Source organism: Colias croceus, chromosome Z, assembly GCF_905220415.1.
Source record: "Colias croceus chromosome Z, ilColCroc2.1".
Lineage (NCBI taxonomy): Eukaryota > Metazoa > Arthropoda > Insecta > Lepidoptera > Pieridae > Colias > Colias croceus.
Window position 1 is genome coordinate 7908286 of NC_059568.1, and position 26196 is coordinate 7934481.

Sequence of the window (26196 nt, forward strand, 5' to 3'; positions counted from 1 at the left end):
AGCTTGTCTAGACCTTCGTGCACCTTTAAGGGTTAGTGTGAAGTTATGTTCCAATTAAGTACTTATTTAATTTATTGATACTTTGTAGTCTTTTATTGCTATAACATGTAATATGAAATCTTTCACATTACTCTCAATAATGCGAATAATGTAATCTTCTATCACTATGTTAAGTTAATTTTAAACCTTAGTGCACTTTTAAACTAAGTATGAAGCTCGCGCCAAATTGGCATTTAACCGACACTACATAAAGCCTTTTTTTGTTTCATGTGCGAACATGGATATAATAAATCTTTCAGTTTTACTCCTTTTATTTCGGACATCGTTTGCAATGGCCGCGTGAGTGCTACTCATAATTTCTGGAATCAAGCTTCTGCTGTATGTATCTTCTAGTTCACTGGCGATCAAAGCGATGTACTGTGAAACAAATTTACATAAACTTGTGGTTTATGTTGTAGTCGTTGAGTAAGCATTAACTTTTGCAATATTCACTAGATCTATGTAATAGTTTATATTATACTCGAATTCAAATGTTTGGGTTACGAAATTGGCTACGCTAGCGAGAATTTTGTATTTTACAACAAACGATAGAAATACTAATAGTTTAGTTGGAGCTTCATGCATATATTATATTTGAATAAAACTAATTCAATTTAATGTTTCACGTAATAACATAGCGTTGCATTATGAAACGAGTTTTGAAAAGCCACATAAAGGTTTCAATAATGTTAGCATCGATAAAATGCAACTATGTCCCCTTGTAACTAGGATGAAAGGTAGCCTGTGTTTTAACTTGGCTCTTTGCCAAAGTATCTTGTGTGTTTGTTCAAAAAATATAGCGAAAAAGTGTTAAGGATATGGGTGCTTTGCGCTGACAAAAAAGACGAATAAAGATTGATGTTAATATGTTTTTAATAATCGTGACGAGTAATTTTCGTTCTACAATTATATAACAAAACTAGATAAGTTTTTGAATGCGTATTTAAGCTAAGAAGGATTGTGGTCAATAGTAAAATCACCGTAAGATTTCATAAAGTTCCTTTATTTAAATCACATTGTTAGTGCAAGGTTGCTGCACATAATTGAGGCAAAATCCTCTGTTATCTACGTCCACAGGCGCTTCGACGTTGTCTGTATGAAACCAAAGACGGAATGGTTTGACTGTGCCTGCAATGAAAAGACTTTATGTATATACAAATAGTACTTAATAGATTTATCTCAAACTAGCTGCTCAGCCTGGTCAAATATATTTTCCGTCAGATTTTACAAACAGAATATAATCTTACTGTAAGCTTACTGGGTTCAAATCCAACAACTTAATGTTCTGTTCTTTAGAGAAGTTCTTTAGTTATAGGTAAGTGGTGTCCGATTGAAGCATTAACTTGAGTGGTAATTTAAGTATCGTACAAATAAGACGTGTATGTCTTTGTAAAAATCATCATTCGAGCTATTGCTATCTAAATTGAACCTAAGTGACCGAACATCAAGTTTGATAGTTTGCGATAACGAATACAATAGGCATCGGCCGGAGTGAAGACCTGTACTATAGAAAATGTTGTTTCCGAGTTCTAGACGTTTCGTTGCAATTGATTCGATACCTCCGAGAAAATAAGAGGCTTCGATGGTACAAGTGACGTATAAAATAATAAATTTATTAAAACTGAACCGATTTTGGACGCAATTGTTGAATAATGAATAGTAAAGTAAGGCATGATTTTATTACACTGTTCCGGCTCGGTTTAGCGTGAATCATGCCTAAAATACGAGTATGTTTTGTTTTTACTCCTACATACATACATAGACATTGTTTATAATTGCATGCATTCGCCATACGGCCAATTAAACTTTGCCGCAAATTTTCACAGTTAGAAAAGTTTAAACATAACTAGTGTCAGTGTAACAATCCCGTGAGACGCCAATATGGAAATTACCCCGCCCTTCATTTGTTTAATACACTAATACTCAAGGGTGTGGCATACGTAATTAAGAAACATTTAGTGGCATCGTGTAATTAGATCAAACAGTTCATGTTAATTATTCTTTGGAATTGTGTTAAAACAATTACCTAACCTTTTAATATTATTATCGTATAACATTGATGTGACATCACTTCATGTGACTTTCGCTACACTAGAATTTCACGATAGTTATGAATGTCTAAAAAAATAAAGAAGCTTTTCTTCACGATGTTTTCAATAACTGATCAGCTAGAAACTATTTCGACGAATTAATAGAAAGTTATTTTAGGTACATTTAAGTCACATGGCTTTACACTTTAATTTGTAAAAATGGTTTCTATAACTATATTTTTTTATAGCTAGGCTAGGAGACGTTGTAATCTTTAACTTACTCAGTACAGAGGCGGATTGCATAGACAAATCGGCCGAGAACGTTCCACCGCAGATTCTGTCCGTGCATAAAGCCTGAGCTGGCTGGATCCTACCCACATTAGCTGCACACGGTATGAGCAGCCAATCGTTGGCGCAATTGTTGGGCCCCACACCGGATCCTATCATGGAATTGACCGGTCCGTTGCTGTTGCCACTCAGGGTGAATGACCGGGATCGATTGTTGACTGAAACATACGTTAATATTAGTTGACTGATATTTTGTGAGATAACATTGGAACGTTAAATGACGGCATCGATTTATCGATTATATTTTGTTGATATAATTATTCCGTTAATTTTATTGTTAACGTTGCTATTTTTAGTAAGCCGCCGGTTTCAGCCGCGTGGAAATTCGGATGTGCACGATTATTCGAATATCTTGCGGAGATACAGTTATGTCCTTTATGCGATAGTTTCGCCGCATATTTCGGCAAATAATCACTAATTGTTTCCACAACTACTGATTCACTGCCAAGAGAAATAATTCTTCCAGTTTTAGGAGACTTTCTTGATTTTGTCTTTTTGAAAGTAATTGGTTCTAACAGTAAAGATTTGTTAGCCACAAAACGTGGGTAGCATTGGTGAAGTGCCTCTCCATAGCACGAATGAACCGAGTTTCCAATGATTCCATATAAATATATTGTATATAGTTTTGTCTTCACATGCTTCATACATTATTAAACGAGTATCAATATTATCACACTCAATATCATTTTTCATATATTCAGTTTGTGTTTCTTCAGCCTCATTACTTTTATTTATAGAAAACTGCTGTTCTTATTGTAACCTTTTCCGTTTTATTGTCTCTCGTTATCACAGGGTAAAGTATCAAAGTGTTACGTTAGAATCTCGGTCTTGTCATTTATGTGGCGTGTTCGAAAATAAAAAAATAAAATAAAATAATTTCTTTTCATGACAGATAAACTATGTGAATTAAAAAATGTAAAATATCTTCACTGTGTTTCAGATACCAGCGATGCTATTCTGTAAAATGCCATAGTTCAGTCCGGAACGAAACATTAAAACTGTTTTTAAGTGTTCGAATTTAAGTTTTTTGAAATTAATGAATACCATTTTCATATGAAAATTTAAGTTTCGCCTACTTCGTGGATACATATTTTATTGTAAATACATATCTAATATTTGTATGTAGTAGAATATACGCTTCAACAAAACAATGTTAATTGAAACAATTAAAGTACCTATATTTTTAAGTGTAAGTACTAGTGTTATATTGTCTGTAATGATTTAGGACATACATTTAAGTAGATATCTTCAAAAATTCTTAGTATCTAGACAAAAGGGTAGATATTCAAATACGAGATACGAAATTAATTATAAGAAAGTTTTATAATTCCAATAACAGACGTAAGACGAAATTACATGTTTTATATCTTATATTCCAGAAACTTGTATATTAAATTAGTTACAATTCAACTGACAGGAGTGTTTATTGCAAAACTTTTGATCAAATTACAATTAATATTCACAATAAAACATAGTGAACTTTCATCTTTAAAACGTTAAATGGTCTTATTGCTTTTCTTGCATCTTATTACAATCTTCAGGTGGGATAATTTGAAAACTTTTAAATTACGTCTTTTAATCTGTTCTCAGATATAACTTCTCAGCAGACTAGCTTTCAAAGGGGCTTAGTTAGGTTTCCAACTAGTACATCTTAACAACTTTATGCGGAATAAATGAGTTACGGTCGTGATTACATTTCATATTATATTTTATAGTATGACGTGTGAAATAGTCTTTAGTCTATACTGATTCCATTATCCCTTAACTACTATTAAAAATATTTAAGAAATCACTTAACGAATATAATGCCAATCTAATTTGATAAATGAGAAATTTATTTTATAAATATAGTTGTAAGGAGGAAATTTCTAGATCCACTGAACTGCACAAATAGTTTAACAAATAGATAGGCACATTGTTTGTGAGTGTTATATTTTCCCCGAACGAAACCAGGAAAAGCTGTTAGTAAGTACATAATATAAAAATATAAAATATTATACTTTATCAATCTACCAATATGTTAAGAACGGTCGAAACCACTTAACTATGCGTGAATACTACAATAATATTATAAATGCGAAAGTTTGTGAGGATGGATGTGTATGTGTAATGTGTATGTTCGTTACTCTTTCACGCAAATACTATACTGAACCGATTACAATGAAATTTAGCACACATATAAAGGGTAACTTGGATTAACACATAGCGTGGGTTTTATCCTGGAAATCCAATGGGAACGGTAACTATGCGGGTTTTTCTTTGAAAATGCGGGCCAAGCCGCGGGCGGAATGCTAGTAATTTATATGTAGATATCATGATATTTTAGTCCCATAATTTTTGCTCATTATTACCTGTATCTGGACAAGCAGTATATTGTATGCCACAGAAGTTTCTTTCCATCCGTATACAAATGCCGTAATCTTGGTTACTCAACTGCAGACCTGATGCGGGGTCGTAGTTGAAAGATTTTATCTGACCAGACACTCCGGTGTGATATTGAAGACATCCCTCGACCGCTAAAACATTTATTTAATTTAATATTTAATGTGAAATGAATAAAACAATAATTGTAATACCTATAATACCATTTGCCACACATGATACATGATTCATAAGGCTTGTTTGATTTGATATAAATCATTATTAAAACTGTTTCTTACATTGGCGTAGCTAGCCATGGGCTCCAGGTGGGGAAACAATAAAAAGTAATAATATGTTACTAGCAACTGTATGTACCCAAAGTCACATCTAGATATCTGAACCTTTGCATTTGCGAAGTCATTTGCGAAGACATTTGTGAAGGCATTTGCGAAGGCATTTGCGAAATCATTTGCGAAGACATTTGTGAAGGCATTTGCGAAGGCATTTGCGAAGGCAATTGTGAAGGCATTTGCGAAGGCATTTGCGCAGGCATTTGCGAAGGAATTTGCGAAGGCATTTGCGAAGGCATTTTCGAAGGCATTTGTGAAGGCATTTGCGAAGGCATTTGCGAAGGAATTTGCGAAGGCATTTGCGAAGGCATTTTCGAAGGCATTTGTGAAGGCATTTGCGAAGGCATTTGCGAAGGCATTTGCGAAGGCATTTGCGAAGGCATTTGCGAAGGCATTTGCGAAGGCATTTGCGAAGGCATTTGCGAAGGCATTTGCGAAGGCATTTGCGAAGGCATTTGCGAAGGCATTTGCGAAGGCATTTGCGAAGGCATTTGCGAAGGCATTTGCGAAGGCATTTGCGAAGTCATTTGCGAAGACATTTGTGAAGGCATTTGCGAAGGCATTTGCGAAGGCAATTGTGAAGGCATTTGCGAAGGTATTTGCGATGGCATTTGCGAAGGAATTTGCGAAGGCATTTACGAAGGAATTTGCGAAGGCATTTACGAAGGCATTTTCGAAGGCATTTGTGAAGGCATTTGTGAAGGCATTTGCGAAGGCATTTGCGAAGGCATTTGCAGAGGCATTTGCGAAGGCATTTGCGAAGGCATTTGCGAAGGCATTTGCGCAGGCATTTGCGAAGGCATTTGCGAAGGCATTTGCGAAGGCCTCAACTATTTTCTTTTTTCGTGTGTAATTCGTTATTCGAATTATTCTTATTCAAAGCACCTAATTGTTCACCTACCACAGCACGAAATAGATCCAAAAATGTGTCATTCAAAAATGTGTTATCTTCAGCCGTTTGGCCGCTGGACGTATGACAATTTTTTAGTCAATCAATTTAGAGGTAAATAATACTAATTTGAAAGGTCGCATTTTCTATGTCGACTTTCGAGAATCGAGTGTGAATTTTCTTACGGATATTATGCTTAGTAGTTAGTACCTAGATATATCAATTTTTAGATTTGGTTAGGTACCTTCCAGGTCAAAGCCAGGGTGAGGCAATCGCCCCACCCTGCCCCACCGTGGCTACGCCCATGGTTTCTTGTCTGCGTTGAAAACGTCTTCCCCTAATGCACCTACACATTTGTAATAATAAAATAATCAAATAAAGTAATCCGTATCAATGTAGATGTAGATTTAAATGAATTTACCTTTGTAAATAGTGTCGCAAGGTATCTGCGTCACTTTTACCTTCCATATTCTCTCGAACGAGTTGCCGCTTGTAACAAATGTCAACTTCACCGGATTTGTTGTTCCTATACCGGCGTCGACGTACACTGAAATTAGTTTTGTGTCGATACATCATTGAATATACAGAGGAAATTGATTTATGCCATGGAACTAGGCTAATTAATAGTAATTAAGGAAATACATTTACTTCAATATTGATTAGATCTGAAATAAATGAACAGTGCTTCCTAATAAGCAGTTTGATACAATTTATATACGATACGATATATATTTGTATACGACTACGATATAATTTCAGACATAGTAGATACATGGAACTCGTGTGCGATGGAAAAATTCCTGTATAAGAAGAATAAATATTAGTTTTACTGACATTGCTTGCATTCGTATCCATTTCTCTAAAGCAAACTTGTGGATTTTATTCCCGTATTTGCAGTTTTAAAATTCCATCTGTTTTTTCGGATTTACGAATTCGGATTAAAGAACATTCTGTGAATGTAAGTCGTGGTTGGCCTCAATAAACCAGCGTCGATTTTTTAAGCGTTTAATTCATAGTTTTTGGGCTTCAAGATAAAGTTTTATTGAACAATATTAGTATTACCTATTGTTTTATAAAACATTTCAATGGAAGATGAAGAAAATTAACTTTAATGGGAACCATAAATATTTACACGATGAAAGAGGCTTTAGCCGACCAACTATTCATCATACTTACCTTCTTACTTGTGATCGTAAAAATATGAAACAATATGAAGCTCCTGAAATGCATCATTCACACTACCTTTGACTTTGTTACGATTAAATTTAACTATAGATTAAATGCATTAAAGTAATACATATCTATAAACTGTCGATTTAACATATCATATAGATATTATGTTCTTTATATTGTGTTCTTCTGTAATTCCAGTTTATAGAGTTTTCTTGATTAAAACTGTATGGATTGTATAAAAGAATACTCAACTGTGATTTCCTTGATTCATCCCACATATGGCCGGAATCGGATTACCACCGGACACAATGAATTGGTCCTGATTACACACGTGGTTCATTTTCTCTGGACCAGCGATTGTAAAACGATCGAAGTCCAATCTAGATTGAAACAAAAGAATTCGCTAGAATGTTCCCAATGTCGCAGTTCTATAGTTAAGTCGAGTGCGAAGTATAAAGAAAGTCTACGTAGTATAAGATTTATTTTATTCTATAATGTAATAAAATTAGAATAGTCTAATATAAAACTTCACGGGGGTAAGATAAAAGCTAACTAAGAAATAATAAACGCATAAAAGCCTGTCTTGGAGAAGTCAATTTAATCTTGCAAATCGCAAATTATGACTGTGTAATGAAGCTGACAGAGAGTACCATGTGTATTAAAAATAAATAAATTCAGCATATTAAACAAATGTAGTTTTCTTGTCCGTACACAGGAGTGCACAGCTAATATTATATAGCACCGATAAATAATGTAGAACGTGACATACTTTGGTTAGTTACCTGATTTGGCAAACACTCGGATGGGACTTGTTGATAGTAAGTTCGCAAGAACTTGTGCCGTCGTATGGCGAGGGGTATCCGGAATTCACGAAGTATGTTCCGTTTTCCGACGTTGTACTCCCGCAAGATGTCATGACTGGTAAATAGTGTGAACATTATATCGAATAGTCTGAATTATCTACATAATAATGTAACAATAATTTGATCACTGTGAAAGTCTGTTTGTTTGTCTGTGTGTTTTAGTATTCGTATAGCACCAAACAATTTTCCGTTATGAAATGCATCCCATGATTTAACGGAGACTTTGATTTTGACAAGTGATAACTGCGTTAAAAACAACCGACTTCAAACTTGCACTTGCAAAATTTACAAATACCTACAGACAAAAATGCTCATAAAATAAAAACTACTGGGCCTATCCGAATAAAATTTTTATGGGACCAATTCGACACCATCCCGCATCGAACAAAAAAAGAATCACGTAAATCGGTTCAGAAACCTCGGAGTAATCGGTGTACATACATAAAAAAAAAAAAAAAAAATATACCGGCCGAATTGATAACCTCCTCCTTTTTTTTGAAGTCGGTTAATAAAATAAGGGAGATAGTTAAATATGTAGGTCAAAGTTGTTTGAACAGTGGAAAGAAAATGGATGGAAGATTTGTCGAAAGCTAGTTCTATTTACATTGAATATTGAATTTATAATTTGAAGAAATAACATAAGGCTTCTTGTCAGGAAACTGTGTAAACCAACCTCGCTTCAGGGAAATTGTAACTCAGCGCAGTTGGAGCGTATGAAACTTCTGGAAAATCATGAATAATTGCTATGCAAAGGCGCTAACTGCAGCTAGTTCTACGAACTGTGGAAGCTATTAAATCAATACAGATGTAATATTGAAAAGTCATACTGAGCTTTGTGGATGTGCGGTTTGTACGATATGAGTTGTTGGTATTCATATAAGTTGAGATAGTAAATAACAATGGTAAGTTAAAAGGATAGTATTATGAGATTGACCTATTTTACTGGGAGTTATGTTTTACTTGTGCAAGGAGAAGTGACAGAATATCTACCTAACAATAAAAAAATATTTTAAGAAAAAGAAAGTTGATATCATAATGTAGTATTAAAAATCAGTATAGTAGTGAAGTCCCGTGTCCCCTAGTGGGGTAAGGGGCAGATGCATTATACATCTGTTTCACTGATCGATTTTCTTTCTGCCTTCTGTGTCCTACCAGACCGAGACATTTTTTTTTCTTCGTCTGCACCGGGAATCGAACCCAGGACCCCTCGGTGCTACGCTTACGCGTCAACCAACGTATGAAGGAGGCGGTTAAAAATCAGTACTAAGGTTTAAATACTCATTCATTTACCATGACACCATTCTCCATAACTATGAAAATGCCTACACGAGAAGAGACTCGAGTAAATATACCAACCGTTTCCCTTTGAGCTGTTTTTATGAAGAGTATTAAGATAATTAAATCTCCGTGTACATTTCTAATCTTACTTTTGACTTATAAAATAATGTAGTATACGACTACAAAAAGTCGAGGATACATTTTAAGCAACTGTATCTATAATTATAGACTATGACTTCGCAAACGAATATAAAGGAGCAGTAAAAGTGTTCAATAACAGCATAGAACATAAAAAGATATGTTTAATGTTTATTATCAGACTTTTTTTTAAATATGAATACAAAAGATTTATGTGTCCCTGGTTGTTTGGTGACGCCATATTGCGTGTTATGAATAGATTATAATTAATTTGGGTCCTATTTTTTTACTTGAATATCATGCGAGCACCTATAAGGTTCTATTAAGGCGAAGTCGCATGAACTTTCATCAAAAATGATTCTTTACACTTTCATATTCCACATCTTTCATAATTGATATTTTATATTTTTTACCTACATTTGGCATTTCTAAATTACAATATTACTACTATTCAAACAACTCCCACTATAATTCTTATTGCATAATGCATATGTGGTAGCTCAAACTATCCTTATTTTAGAAGAAAACTAGCTTTTCCCCGCGTCGCGCGTTTTGTCAAAGGAAATTCCCATGGGAAATTTTCACGAGGATGAAAATGTCATTCGTTGTAATCACCTTGTTGAGACGCGAAACAGACATACAAAGAAAAATACAAAAAAAATGCATTTATAATGTTAGTAAGGATAAGGATGCATTAATTCCATTTACGCAATGAAAAAATAAACCAAATCTGGAACATTATTAACATAGATACTAAGTTGTGACATATTATCATAATAGGTATTCTATGAAAATACTTCTCAAGTAGTAACAGCATAACGCTGGCCAAGTGCGGGTTGGTAGATGTCTCATGTCGTCGAACTTTCGATTATTCGACATGCCTCTTTGCTCATGATATTTCCCTTCACCCGTCGAGCAGTGGTGATGTAATAGATGTGCAAATTAACAACGTAAGTATGTTTGTTTGAACGCACTAATCTCCGGAACTACTGGTCAGATTTGAAAAATTCTTTCGGCTATATTATATTATCATCTTGCTGAGACACACAGGAGCGGAGTAATGCGGGTAAAACCGTGGAGCACAGCTAGTAGAGGATAATACGTACAAATGCAGCATAAGCCGTAACCATTCGCGCAGTAGCCATTCGCGGAGCCGCCTCTCGCGGAGCATTCCCTCGCTGTCATGCAGGTCCCGTTGTCCCCAGAAGCACCAGAGCATCCTCCGTTCGGGAACGTCACAACCGTGAACAGGGATAGAACTATGTAAGAAAGGGTTTACGTAAGCATGACTAGTAAATGTGATGACTCTTCACAATGGGCGGCGTTGAGCGAGTAGAGGTCATCACGAATAGTTTAGGACCTAAATGTTTTTCCATAATCACCGTAATGGCGGAAAACATCGATAATTATTTGTAAGGTCTTTTTTATTGTCTGCACTGATCACATTTATATCCTTCGCGCAAGAGATCTGCATTAGCATTTTACGCAAGAGAAAATTTAACATAAATAATATTAAACAATTGAGATATTGTTAATGAAGTAAATAAGCTTTCGCTCCCATATTCTGTTCAATTCCATCATGCATGCTAATGAGGGACGAGGGTCAGTCAGTCATATAAAGAGACTCGCAATTAATTAAATGCATATAAAATGTAAGTACCTACTCCATATTAACATCATAATTCTAAATGTGCAGTGGATTTTAATTGGATGGAAAACATGAGCAAAGTTTCTTGCATCGTCAGTAACTATGCATGAAATCTAAATTGCTAAAGGTAATGTAATATGAACTAACGTCATAGGTAGATTAACTACCTACATGTATTTGCCTACATGTTGTGTATCAAATGGAAATACTTACACCTACTTTCCTTTTGCGCAGGCGTCCAGAACCGGAAATCCATGCGTCTGTCGCGAAAAGCTCTTTTAAAGTCACTCTGATTTAAATTCGGGATTGAATTCAAGATACCTCTATTAAACGCTGCTATATTATTTTTATTTACCTCGATGCAACAGCAGATATGTAGAAAAACGTAAAACACGAATAAACATTTTATTCTCGTCATAATGTGCACGTTTACTTAACAATACAATATTATGAATTTGAAATGAGAAAAATATTTCGCGTTCAATTTATAATATTACAACGGGAAGGGGAACAATGGTGTTAAATTTCTCCTATTATAATTTGATGGTGACAATGCGTACTTGATGACTATTTCTTTGACTGTGTGTTTATTGCACGCATCCGAGGTCACCAGTTCGGAACGCTGGCTTTTACCGCTAATTGCGGTCTCTGCCAGGTAAAATAAATTGTGTTGGAAAACACATTAGCTACAAAGGATATACAGGATGTCCCATTGTTGGTATACTAAGCTCAAAGGAGGTTATAGTTTTGCACACGCTGAGTACGTAAAAAATACTTATAAAATTCCATTTTTTCCAAATAGATGAATTCTTAAAACTCTATGTGTACAACCATAACAAGCAACCCGCCCAACTTTGCTACCAGCACGTGAGCTATCGTTTAAGATTATGTTTTGATATACAAAATGCTCACATTAGCGAAGCGGTATATGCCGGCTGCGCGAAGCTAGAGAAGAAAACATGTATTTTCAGGAAAAAATTTTTGATGTAATTTTGTTGTTTAAGTATTTTTTACGTGATCAGTGTATGCAAAACTACAAGTCCCTTCACGCTTAGTATACCAATAGTGGGACATCCTGTATATAAGTAAGCAAACCAACAAAATTTATAATAAACTCAAAAATGGAGGTTGTAAAATTATCAAAAAGTAAGTTTCTCAATTAATGGACGAAATTTATTTATTTCGGTTTAAATAGGCAAGAGAAAACGAATGTATAGTAAGAGTTTTACTATTTGTTTAGCCTCCTTGGCACTTATGATTTTATTGACTTACATTAATTAGGTATTGAAAATAAATATAGGAAAAAGACATGCAAGCGGTTACAATGATGAAGACAGGAAGATAGTAAAATAACTTAAAGATTAAAAATCATACTTTATTGAACAAAAAACACAAAACTTAAACATATACATCGAGTCATTAAATAATATTATAATTAACGATGAAAGACTAGAATATACAAATAATTTAAACTTATTTTAATGTGCTCGACGACTTAGTAAGTATTAAATTAAAATACAATATTTTAAACAACATAGGAAAACTTTTAAACCGGCAAAAGCTGATTTGGCTGACGACTGAGCAAAAGTATAAAAAAGAGACAATAATATATATGTTTAAATAAAACTACTAACTTTATAAATATGACACATATTTTTCTACGACATTCATTGTTAGTAACATTAAATTACATTTATTCTTAGGTATATCAACGAATAATGAAAGAATACACTCAATATAAGACTATCTCACGCTTAAAGTTTAACACTGACTTACATCTTTTCGTGTGCTCTCTTAATAATTTAAGATGATGACAAAGAAATATGTAGCCGAGGAAATGAGTTTACTTTAAGTGATCAATTTCGAAAAATATAATCAAGAATAAAGATTGTCTTGTTTTAGTTTTCATTAAGTTGATGTTACAGCTTGTTATCATCCACGCGAAAAGAGAGCGTACAAAGAAGAGATTAATAATGATCCATAAAGCTAATAATTTAAAGGAAATGTACTTAATCTAAATAAAATTACATCGATAACAGACACCAATCTAAAAGCTCTTACATTTAAATTCAGTTTTGTACAACACCACAATTGTATAACATTTAGACATTAATTGACGACATACAAACAACTAGACAAAATAAACAAATATCATTTATGACTAAATTACTATTAAGTTTAATATTACAATGTAATTTTAATATAATTCGTATGTATCAGGTATAATATTTGGCAACTACATTCTATTTTTTAATTAACATCAATGATACCTAAAACACGAATATCATGAATTAAGGGTTTTAAAAGGATTATATCTAATGACATATCATTTATCTCGTGAATGTTCAGATGAATAAATTGTAATTTTTACAATTTTCCAAAAAATAAACAACATATTATGTCCAATGTTATAATTCATTTGATTCTCTATCAAACTGGCCGGACATAAAGAAGGTACATATTTTATAATATAATACATTTTAACATTAAAAATATAAGAGGCCAATTATACTTCCATAATTCTACAAATAATATATACTATTATTTACTTCATTGAACCTACAATAATGATGTCTTTATAATTTCTAGACATTTACCTTAAACTAAAAGTGTTATCGTTACATATATTATTCTTATTTAAAATTTCGTGAAGTGTTTCATTTTTGTCTAAAGTTATGCTTTTTTTTTTTCATTTTTTATTATTGTAAACACTTATTCTTATTTATATGATTCGAGTCGTGATTTTTTTTTCAGCGTGATAAATGGTATTAATTTTCTCAAAATTAAAAACACCGAAAAGCTTTTTTTAAAATACAAAGAACTTAGAGTTCGCTTATCACAAATCCACGTATAATAATCGTTCTCTCAAAAATACATTCTCTACAAAGGCACACCCAAACATGAATATCCACATAATATAAAAATTCTAATTTTTTTTTGTAATATATATTCATTTTATTAATAATAATCATTATCAATCATTTATCTCTAATACTAATATGATCTGTTATTTACAATACTTTTTTTTTACTTTTTTATTATGCTTTCTACTTGTCATAATTAAGAAGAACTCTTAAGGGGTTTAAAATAATCAAATGTTTCCAGAAACATTTGTACGCAGCACAAGGTCATATCAACATGTAACATTTAAGGATTATTTTACCACGGTCGCGCTGGGCCAATTATATTATAAATATTTTACTGTTTATATAATTACTAATGTTCTACTTTTCTTATTTTTGATGTTTTTGTTTTTCATACAAAATGAACGAAAGCATGAAAGAAGATCTGGTAATATAACATTAATAATATCTAGATAAAAAATAACATTTATAATAAAATATTCATTAAAATACATATTTTTTTAATAAAATACTAAAATCATTTTAAAATACATCTTAATTTTACATGACATAACATGCAATATACTTATTTTTAACATTTATTTAAATTACACATCTACACTAAATCTACTTTTTTTATATTTTTTGTGTAAGATGGTCACTACTATGGAAACTAAGGAGGAATTAATAGATAGAAGAAATACTTAATTGTTTTATAAAGGTATTCCATAATGAGAGGTATTATTTCAGATGAAAATAGCATCTTAATATCTCAAATGGCTGTCAGACTTGAGATACGAAGATTTTTTACACTTTTTTTGTTTGTTCTTCTCTCATTATGGGGTACTAACAGTATGTAGAGAAAGCGATTGTATTTTAAAATTTATATCAAGATAATATAATATATTTAAATCATTTCATTATCATTTATTATTTAACATGCCGGTTGTCTGTTTAGACGCGTGACGGTCCAACCGTTTATTTTTCAGGTACAGCCTACCGTATTGTATGTAAATTTGTACAAAGTACTAAGTTACGGTTAGGTGTATTTAAAATGTACCATCAGCCGACCCTATTGGTGTTAGTTGGAGGGCGAGCATTCTGGCGGAGCCGAGGGGAGTTCCAGCGGGGAAAGCGAGACTCGCCTGGTATGATTCCTTCATCCACATCATCCGCCTCAGTTTTTATTTCCATTTTCTAAAACAAAAACACAGTATGCTCATTGTTACATTATACCTACTAATAAGGATCAAACTATTCATTACATTAGCTTTCTTTTACATCTTCAAAACGAAAAATAAAACAAGGAAGCGAGCGTCAGAATGATAAAATATACCTGCACAATAAGCCTCAGTAACATGTACTGTTGTTCCACTACACGACTTATTTCACGGAGCCGAAATTTTTGTTTCTCTAATTGACATGCCATGTAATCATCACTGCTCTCAAGTACAAGATCCAAACCAGCTGTAAAAATATAAAAAAAATCTTGGTAATGCTTCCATTTCTTATGAAGTTTTCAATATGATGTCTACCGTGCTAACTTACCGTCTTCGGTAAAAGGATTGCAGAACCACTTACGCAAAAGAGTGTCGAGGAAACCCAGTTTACTCTTGCTAGTATTGGGATACTCAATCACCTCAGATTTATCTACTTTCTCCAAAATAAAAGCGGGTAGTTTTCTTTCCAGCTCCGTGTGCAGGACAACCTTAAATCACGAAAATATCGTAAAAAAAATTAATACCTTACAATATTATTGACTAGTCTACGAACAAGTGAAATGATTAGCGATAAATGAAATACTATTTATGAATATAAATGCAGAACTTCACTCACTTGCATAGCTAAACGCTTCAACTGAGCATTTCGCCGAACGCTCTCAATGTCACCAACAGCCAAACCGATGAGCAGATTCATTAGCAGAATTGGCATGAGTACCATGAAAAGTCCTAGTATTACAAACGTCATTAAAGGATATGGTAGAAACACTTCAGATTCAGATTTGTAGTACGGTTGCACATATGTACCAACGAAATCAATTTCACCAAGCATCATGGCAAATGTCCTCAACAGCGACATGGGAATGCTTCCAAAAGACAGATGATTTCCCTGTAAAGGCCCAAAGGTACACATTAGGTCTTTCGCCAAGCCAAAAATGTCAGTTAATTTCGCGGTAGCTATTATCATTCGCAACACGCTTTTAAATTAGAAAAATTGCACAAAACTTCATGACGTCATGAATAAAAAATCTTTGAAAGAAAGGGATTCAATATTTGTACTTTATTAAGTGCAGTGCAAAAAATAATTCGCTAGTGGGTAGATACCGTAAGAGCCAAACCAACTTTTGACAGCAGTACGTAGAATGACAATCCAAATGCAATAATTAAAATGGAAAAGACCATTAGCACTTTGATCAGAGTTTGTAGGATTTCCAGGAACATCACTACGTAGATTCCGATCTGGTCGAAGCGTTGTAAGAGCAGAAGTAGTCCAAACCAGGATAAAAACATAGTTATCGATGCAGCAGAATACTGTAATGACAAAAAGACAAATGTAGTCATGTCTTACATAGAAATTATTGTGTACTTTATAGATTTTAATAGTTATTGTATTACATTAATGATAATAATAAGTTTTACCTGCAGATCAGTCGAATGAGAAGCTAAGGTGGGGCAAACCATCAGCGTGGAGCTGACGTATAATATCCAGGAAACAAAATTGGATGGATCAGCAAGGTAATGCCATTTCTGTTGCTTTATGTTATACAGCTCTCGAATCAGGCAAACACAGTTGTAGGACAGGATCGTAACCCTGCTTACGTAGAATGCTACCATGGTTTCGAATGCAAAGGTGAACGGAAATATTGTTATTTTACCTGAAATACAGTTTCAATATAATTGATGTCAATGATCAATCAGAATTTATACTTATGTGTGAATCTTTTATTCTTTTTATTTCACTTATACCATACACATTGTAGGATAATGATAGAGGAATTATATACTTACTTATGTTGTTGTTCGTATTATTTTCATTCTCGAGCACAAATTCACCGCTTAGTGTTTCGTTTATAACTTCCGATACGTTTTTCATCTGTTTCTTAGTATCAGACGGTCCTTTCATTAAGAGATAGCCATAGAGGGTCACAAACACAAGAAATATGCAATAGAATAACAAATTGGTCAGATGAAAGTATTTTCCGTACGAGTTCCATTTCATTTGCAAGTATTTTTGGCTGAGCGGATGTGCTAATAATTCAACGCGACCATGAGCTACCATTGCCTGGAAATTTACAAAAAATAAAATACTGTTCTCAAGGATCAACTTGTGTTGTTGTTGTACATCGCCAAAACAAGATATCAGTAATTAAAACTTTAATAAATAATTTTAACAATTTACCCTTTAAAAAAAATCATGATTTAAGGCTTGCTCTGGCGATATATTATAATAGCGTGTAAGTGTATATACATGTGAACGATAAAAAGCGAAAAAAAAAAACAATCCACAAATAAACCTTGCCCACACACAGGTGATGAAAGCTTGCTGTTGTGCTCGTATCTGAAACGGCACATCGATATTTACATATTCTGCATTGATTTGTTTTATTCATTAAATAGTTAGAAATTAACCGTGTTCCGTGATCTTCGGTGCAATTTGTTCGCTAAGGTCAATTGAAGTTAGTGACTTTGAAAATATGTGGACATACATCGATATTTCATTTACATAGACCAAATAATAAATGGTGTTAAGATTTTGGAGTTATTTCAGTGGGGTCGATGAAAATAAAACCATTTTGCATGTGACTATACAGTTTAAAAACGTTAGTACTGATATAAAATTGTGAGTAGATTATAATCAAGCAAAGCATCATCGTGTGTTGGTGACAGCACTCACGTTGATTACACACAACGGTTCAGGCCGAAACTTTGGGTCATTGAGCGCCTGTCTGAGCGCTTGTATCTCTAGCTTCGAATGTTGGTAGTATTCGAAACAGTATTTTATCTGTGGCGGAGCAAACAAATATTAAAAATGTATTATCTACTTCCAGTATAGAACTTACGTTTAGGGCTGGTAATGGTGATTTTATAGCGCTATCCGGTTTCTTATTCCCATCCTCAGGTTTTAACGGAGGACATAGGGCGGAGAAGCAGTATTTGATCTAAATTTTATAAATATCATTATTTGAACATTGTAGATTGTTGTTTATAATGCATATAAACATTTTAACTTAAATCATACAGAGAACCAAAACTACGTAGGGGAGAGGGGGGCATTACGGGGACGCGGGGCACGACGGGGCCATCCACACTTACAGAAAACTATACGGTCTAGATGTGTTTTGTTTTCGCTAATAGGTAGCCAATTTGTATCTCTCTTAAGTCTGAAAGTGACCGGCGAAAGGCTGCGCACGTTTGATTTTTAATAGGAAAAACGATTTTCAACGTAATTTCATGTAATTTTGAGTGACTATGAATACGCTTATAAAATGGTAAGTGTTTATGTTGCTACTATCATGTATTTACTTTGTTATTGCAGATAAGTTATTTATTGATATGTTTTGAACAAAAATACTCTAACCCTCACTCATTTTATTTGATTTGTTATTTAAAATAATGTGAGAATTGGGGCATAACGGGGACATGGCTACGGGGTACGATGGGGTATCCCGTTATGTTAGAAAAAACGAGAACAATTTAAGAGAACGAAGAAATGTTCTAATCCAAATGACCCCAAGTTAAAGAAGAACTCTAAGAAACAGAAGACCCAAAAAGACTCTTCTGAAGAGAATACCGACGAGGATACCATGTGCATGTACTGCCTTGACGGGAACCACACTATTTAAGGTCTTCGGAAGGTTGGGTGGCTTGTCAATTATGTGGACGGTGGGCTCATATATCTTGTGCTGGTGTAGATGACGACAATACAGAAGAAATCCACATGTGCTTGTATTGTGACGCAAAATAAATACGTACCCCATTCTGCCCCTACCCTGGGGCACGATGGGGTTTTCATAATAGTTTCAAAAAATTAAAATTATAACGTGATATGATTATTTACATCACCAAATTCTATGCCAAATGATAGTTTAATAAGTAACCAAAGTGTTGTGATTCATTTGAATTAATAAATACATTGCGTTGATCATGTTACTGTGTATTTTCCTTAACGTCCCCATTATGCCCCCCTCTCCCCTATAATAATTATGCGAAAATTACACAGAAGCAATATCAACATTGTTTGTCCGTCCGTTCGGGACAAATGCTTGTTCTTTATTCAATGTTGTTTAGTTTCATGAATAGTAACACACTTTACTAGTTTTGCTAGATTAAATTTCCTTAATTCCATCTTGACTGTCGATCTTGAAGTCTTACCTCTTTAGAGATCTCTGCAGTTCTGGGTACCTATAACTCGTCAGGTATGGCAGTTGCTCGACAAACATAATATATAAAAGTTATAGATGTGATAATATTGAAATGTTGTATATTTTTATTTCGTAATTAATAAAATATATAGTCAGGTAACATATCTCTTTTATAAGCATACATTTATCTTATGAACACAGTTAAAAAAAGTTTATACATGTAAGTATTTCTACATACTTATGTCTGAAACCCTTATTATCAATTTCTACGCTTATTAGTCCTCTTAATTATTGAAGAATCATAACGGAGAAAAATTTAATCGCAGCAAAGACCGAGATTTAATATAATTTTACAAAGATAATACGAAAAGCTCCTGTTATTCACCTTTACCGAATAAATTAATACCGAAGATATTATATAACTTTACAAAGATAATACGAAAAACTCCTGTTATTCACCTTTTTCATATAATATTGAAAAATGAAAATGAAAATGAAAATATATTTATTTCTCATACACACAGTTTATACAGAAAATGGATGAGTCCTCCTAGTAAGTTTACAAAACCTGAAACCTTTTTCATATGTTTTTAAATTTACATATTCACATAATATTTAGATATTAATTTTAATAAATGTGATAAAAAATTAATTACTACATATGAATGGTCATCAAAATTTATCAGAAGTGGTTGAGGTAACCGAATTATAATTTCGTATCACAGGTACTCACATAGAAACTCTTAGAATCTTTCTTGCAGTCGGCTTTAGTGATACATTTATCTTGAACTGCTTCAAACACACGGGGCATGTAAGCTATCAATGCTAAGGTCACGCAGGGGTGGCGATGAGATCGTAGGGCCATTACTTCTTGAGCCCTGGAACATTTATTTTCTTGTTTGGGGTAGTGTCATATGAGTTATAGTTTACCTTCATCATTGATAACCCAACTGAGAACTCTTGCATGAATTATCTTTGTATGTGTGTTTTGTTAATATAACATCTATTTCACCATGTAATATAAGGAATAAGGGATAGGTAAAATAATTTCTCACACAAAAATTATTTAATCAAACTTTAAAATGATATGCTATACCTTTCTTCATGAGTGACCATTGCGAGAGCAGCTTCAGGGAATTTGTAATATATAGCGTAGTCAATAGCACTCATTTCACGCCTATTGTAGCCGAGGCGACATCCCATTGAAAGCAGAAGCGCTATGGAATTCGGTTTGTTCTCCATCGTGGCCAAGTGAAGCGGGGTGTTCTGAATCAGATCAATTTATTAGACTCATAGAATCATAGACGTTCAAAGGCTTTTCTTATAATTTTGAAGAAATTATTAAAATAATCGAATAATTGATACTGTGGCAATAGTTGTCTAATATTTTGTAATTACAAGCATTTTTGAGACTTACGCCATCTTTATCCAACTGGTCTAGAAGGTGTGAATGCACGGAATGTAGGAGCTCAATAGTTTGCGTGTATCCACTCATGGCCGCTAGATGGAGCGGATTGCGACCGTTGTGGTCTCGGTGAAGCAAAGCCCCTCTATTGAGCAGCAAATGAACTACTCGGGTGTGCCCTTCCCGCGACGCAATGTGAAGCGGTGTCAAACCTTCACCGTCACTTTCATTGATGATAAACGTTCCTTTATCGGAGTCCAGCAACTGACAAACAGTGTGGAAACGGCCATACCTGCAATTAGGTTTTACAATTACGCTTCGGCCTATAAAATATGCCAAAGCCAATTTGTATTCATAAACGCGGAAAAGCAATATTGAAAGTTTATATTGACTTCAAAGCCTCGTGGAAGCTAATTACTAGACAATTTAAAACTTCGGAACTTTTGTGAAGTAATCACTTTCCATAGAATAAAATTTTCTCACCTGGCAGCGAAATGCAGTGGACTTTCATTGTTATTATTCTTGGGGTTGATACAAGCGCCCAGTTTGATTAAATTTTCGAGGGATCTAATGTGACCTTCACGGCTGGCGTAATGAAGCGGGGAACACCCGGTATTATCTTTTTCATTTAAGAGGACTTCCAGACTCCTCTCACTACGTTCCTTTAATGAATAAAATGATCCACTACTAACGTATCGCTTTTGATATGTTTGTTTTAAGAAAGTTATTTAAAAAGTCTCATAATATAATATAACGCATCTTGATTATTCTTAATCTTAATAAGTTATTAATTTTTTGCAATATTCCTAACATTAATAATAATTAATGTTAGGAATATTGCATAATTAATTATTAAGATGAAGCAATAAATATTCGGTTGATAAATAATTAATTTAAATTATAAATTCTACATATCATTTGTGTTTTACGGTAGTATAGTCTTACTTTGCATTTTTTAGCAAAATCCTCAAGTCGTCCCCCATTTATTACGACCAAATGTAAAACATTTCGCATGTTGATATCCTTTAATTCGAGATTAGCGCCAAGTTCCATCTGAAAATAAGAGGTGGTTTAATAAAGAAAACAAACGTGGCCGAAACATAATAATATATGACTTCTAATGAACTTAATCTGAAGTATTGTTAAGAAAAGTATCGAATAACTGGGCACTAATTAAAACCTAGGGCGATAATATTGTTTAGTATATTATTACCAATAAATGAACGGTTCTCCAGCCGCACCGGGAGGCGGCCAGCAACAGGGGTGATCGCCTTTCCTTGTCCAATGGATTTATGTCTGATCCCTCAGAAATGAGGTAACTAACAATGTCAGGATGGTCAAACATGGCTGCGCAATGTATGGGTGTCATTTTTTGAACGTCGCACGAATTTAGACACACCATTTTCTCTTTTGGTTGCATTGTGAACATCAGTTTCACGATCTCAAGTGCACCCTGCAAATAGTGAAAATAATTTTCAATGCTATATTAAATTTTTTGATGAATAGGTTTTGTTCATAATGAAATACGATGCCTTTCCAACTGTTACATAAAATTAAGACATGTTTAATACCTGAGCGCAGGCAAGATGAACTGGCGTAGATAAATCATGGTGCTGCGTAGAAATTTTTGCCCCAGATTTGAGGCACAGTTCTACGGCCCTTATGTCGCCGCCGTGGACCGCGGAATGCAGGGGCACATTGCCCTCGTTATCATGCAGGGATAGCATTTGCTCTCTGGTACAGCCTTTGGACTCTGCCCACTGCAGGAATACTTCCATGGTCCGGGATGAAGCGTTCTTGGCCGCTTCGTGAATTGGGTAGTATCCGTTGTTGCAAGGGCGTTTCGACTCCGCATTTAAATCGGATATCTATAAAGGAGGTTTACTTACATTTTTACGAAAACATAATAAAAGAAAAGGGAGAGATATTTTATTTTCAGTACCGTTAAAGAAATAACTTTGAACTTTGTTGTAATTTAACTAAATTATAAAGTTTGGCTTTTGGGCTAACATCCAATATTTTGCCACAATGTATCAAGTAACGCACGAACATCGATTGTACAGACACTATAAAAAAATCTCTTAAAATATACTTAAAATATAGAAAATTTACCAGAATCTGGGCACACAAGTCGTGGTCGTGTATAGCAGCGACGTGCAGCGCGGTACGACCGTGCTCTCCACCAAGGTCCGCGTCGAATAATTTCTTGTACTTTGCAAATGCTTGAAGCGCGGCCACCTAAGAATTGAAGAAATTGTTTTATAATGAAATTTATCGAATATTAACAGATTAAAAATAATAGGAAGTGACGTCTTTTTTAGGAGGAAGGAATTTCAATTGAATATAAACTTATCTGTCGGGAATATGGGGTAAATACTAAATTGTAACACTCCTTAGAAGTAAGTTTTATTTGAAATTTTAAGGTTTTTTTAAAATCTAATGTTAATGTAAAGTATTTGATGGTAATTATAAGAAGTGTTGAATTGAAAATTGTACCAATATTTTTATCATATTTAGTAACTTACAACATAAAGTTATGAAAAGCAGACAATTATCCAAAATAGATACGCACAATATTTTATCACAACAATTTCAAACAAAGGCTGCCTAAAATTTCCATATGACCATTGTATTGTCGTATTTACGCAATATAATTTTCTATACTCGTTAAATTCCGTTGGAACTGTACCTATAGCATAATTATCTACACTAATATTATAAAGAGGAAAGATTTTTATTGTTTGAGTTGTATAGGCGCTAAAACTACTGGACCGATTCCAAAAATTCTTTTACCAATAGAATCGTACATTATCCCGGATAAACATAGGCTATATTTTATGATGTTTTTATAATGGGTCAACCTACTATAGTCTATAATTATACAATTCACGAACCTTGTTTAATTCAGTAGCATAATGTATTGGTGCTTGCTGTCTTCCATTCAGCACATCTGTTAAGACGCCCCTGTAAAATTTACATTAATTAATTGATGAGGTAAATGTCGCTTTAATTGATGTATTTAATTATAAACCAGGCAATTATTTATATTCATTGTACATTTCAAAATAGATTCAAATTGTTCTGTCATATTATAACTTACGCGTCCAAAAGGAAGTGAATTGCATCAAGCGCGTCGTTTTCTATTGCCACGTGGAGTGGAGTGTTTCCAGCTTTGTCTTGGACGTTCAAATCTAAAATAATTAAGCCAAATAAATATGCAATACATATTGTGTAGTATGTACCATTTTAGAGTTTAGTGTCTCACTGTTTTCCTGTTTTTTTAGTAATATGCAATATTCTCGTTCGCAAAGTTCGTTACTCCATCAAAACATCGTATCATAGGTACTTAATGGTCACTATTACTAATTAAAACACATAAAAGATGATCTGTATAATTATAAATTACTAGCATTCCGCCCGCGGCTTCACCCGCGTTTTCAAAGAAAAACCAGTTCCCGTATGATTTCCGGGATAAAACCTAAGTCTTTTCTCGGGTTTCAAAATATTTCTATACCAAATTTCATGCAAATTGGTTCAGTAGTTAAGGCGTGATTGAGTAACAAACAGACAGACAGAGTTACTTTCGCATTTATAATATTAGTATGGATTAAGGGAAGTTATCGAAAATCGCAACGAAAATAACAAAAGGTAATACTCATTGTAAGTTTACTATCGAATATCGATCTAGACCTGCGTCTGGTTTTAAGGTCTTTCAGTTTTGTCATGTAAAATTAATGGAAAAAGTAGCTACGATACCCCGATAATAAATTTAAAGCTTAATCGAAGCACAAGTCTAGAATATTAAGAGAGTTCGAAGGTTATAAATAAGAAATATGAATCTAATTACGTGAGTCAAAACCTATTATTAAAGAAGAAAAATTTTGATGAAGATTTTTGGTAATAAGCGCGTATCTAGGAGGTAGATAATTATAAATAGCGCCCTCGTTATCAATACAGCCTTGATCGTAAAACTTGAAATTTATGGAATAAAATACAATCTCTACATTGTCATTGTTAATATCTTCTTTCTCGCAAAACAATGATCTGTTATATTATAATATTATACCAACAACTTTTTATTTATGAGAAAACATTTTATTTTTGTTTTTGTATTATTTCTACTGGATTAGATTCTATTTTGGAAATTTGTGATCTTATAAAAATATTTTATTAATTTTGTAATAATTGCAATTGTTACGCGAAACTGCTCGCTCTATGGAGATCAGCCTATTTAAATATACCGCGGCTAGACAATCGCAAAGGAATAGAATCCGCTATCCATACTAATTGACATATGCGTATGAAGTTTTGCTAAGGATTAGGTCACCCTACCAACGATGACGACGACCACGAACAAAATGTTCATCCAGTCGAAATTTCAATAATTAGCGATAGCAGTTTCTATTTCTTAGCGTTATTCTATTCTCTGACATTTGTCTCGGCCTGCGGAACATAATATCATAGCAATCGTTCAAACGCACGGTGTCCGAGGATTTTATTGACACTGTGACGCGAGAATTAACATACACTTATAGATTATAAAAATCCTCAGTACTCACCGCCAGAATAGGTCTTGATGAATTGCAGAATATTGGTGTTATTTCGCGCTGCGGCTTGATGAGCGGCGCTGCGCCCGCGCACGTCTTGCACTGTCAGGCGGTTTGGATCGCCAATGTAAAGGCGCATAAAATCCTCGACATTACCGCTTTCTGCAGCCTATAATAAAAAACCCTGTTTAGTTTTGGCACATAAAATAGATGCATGTTAGCCTTCATACACATATGTATTTTGAAAGTTATTTTTAAAAAATTTTGTGGTGACCCCCGATCACGGAATGGCCACCCAAATCTGGCAAACCGATGACTGCTCACTATATACTAGTATATAATCTGATTATGCGAATATTGTATGAGAATGAATGGTCATGTTTCTAAAAATGTTTCTTGTTCTTGTCTTACAGATCCATTCAAAGGTTCAGTAAGGCATATTATGTATGTAATGAGAATAAAGTAGTACAGCAGTAGTACCTAATAGGAAGTAACAACACGCTGCCTACATTAGAGAGTACCAGAGAGGGTAAAGCCATCTGAAATTATATTGCTATAAATTCCGTACGTAGATTAAGGGCTTAACCCATTCGTATCGAATAAACTCAACGAACCGCTGATGCATGTTTTGGATGGTTTTATAAGCTCATATATCTTAATATATTTCCAAAATTTGATATCATAGAACAACACAAGCGATAAAATAGATTTTTTTGTAGTTCAGGACAGGATAAATGTGGTCGAGGACAATTTACGAGCGCTAGGTTTACTTAGGTTATATTAACATTTGGTTTGTTTTTGCATGTTTTTTGGTACTCTGTCGAGAAACATCAGATTTGTAAATAATTTATTCAAGAGACATAGGTTTATTCAAGTTATAGCTGTTTATAAAAGCAGATAATGATCCAAACTGAAAAAATCA

General features: G+C 33.8%; 2 protein-coding genes across 2 annotated transcripts in view; both read right to left on the bottom strand.

The window, feature by feature from the left end:
• Positions 1-243: 243 nt before the first annotated feature.
• On the bottom strand, positions 244-11373 carry LOC123705483. Its single transcript, XM_045654267.1, has 9 exons — positions 11331-11373; positions 10576-10728; positions 7973-8108; positions 7443-7570; positions 6439-6564; positions 4769-4933; positions 2351-2575; positions 1055-1167; positions 244-417 (listed from the first exon to the last, which is right to left on the bottom strand). The coding sequence occupies exons 1-9, from the start codon at positions 11371-11373 to the stop codon at positions 244-246; spliced, it is 1263 nt and encodes a 420-aa protein (XP_045510223.1).
• A 1189-nt stretch (positions 11374-12562) lies between these two features.
• The window catches only part of LOC123705048 (transient receptor potential cation channel subfamily A member 1), a 69284-nt gene continuing 55650 nt past the window's right edge, over positions 12563-26196 (bottom strand). Inside the window, exons 4-22 of the mRNA XM_045653612.1 lie at positions 25287-25443; positions 23828-23918; positions 23622-23691; positions 22840-22965; positions 22299-22595; positions 21941-22180; positions 21673-21780; positions 21211-21389; positions 20740-21019; positions 20419-20588; positions 20056-20200; positions 18021-18119; positions 16969-17242; positions 16600-16835; positions 16285-16491; positions 15797-16069; positions 15509-15668; positions 15297-15427; positions 12563-15157 (exon numbers count right to left, since the gene is read on the bottom strand). Coding sequence (XP_045509568.1) covers positions 15023-15157; positions 15297-15427; positions 15509-15668; positions 15797-16069; positions 16285-16491; positions 16600-16835; positions 16969-17242; positions 18021-18119; positions 20056-20200; positions 20419-20588; positions 20740-21019; positions 21211-21389; positions 21673-21780; positions 21941-22180; positions 22299-22595; positions 22840-22965; positions 23622-23691; positions 23828-23918; positions 25287-25443 — 3378 coding nt within the window. The 3' untranslated portion in view covers positions 12563-15022. The remainder of the gene's footprint in view (positions 15158-15296; positions 15428-15508; positions 15669-15796; positions 16070-16284; positions 16492-16599; positions 16836-16968; positions 17243-18020; positions 18120-20055; positions 20201-20418; positions 20589-20739; positions 21020-21210; positions 21390-21672; positions 21781-21940; positions 22181-22298; positions 22596-22839; positions 22966-23621; positions 23692-23827; positions 23919-25286; positions 25444-26196) is intronic.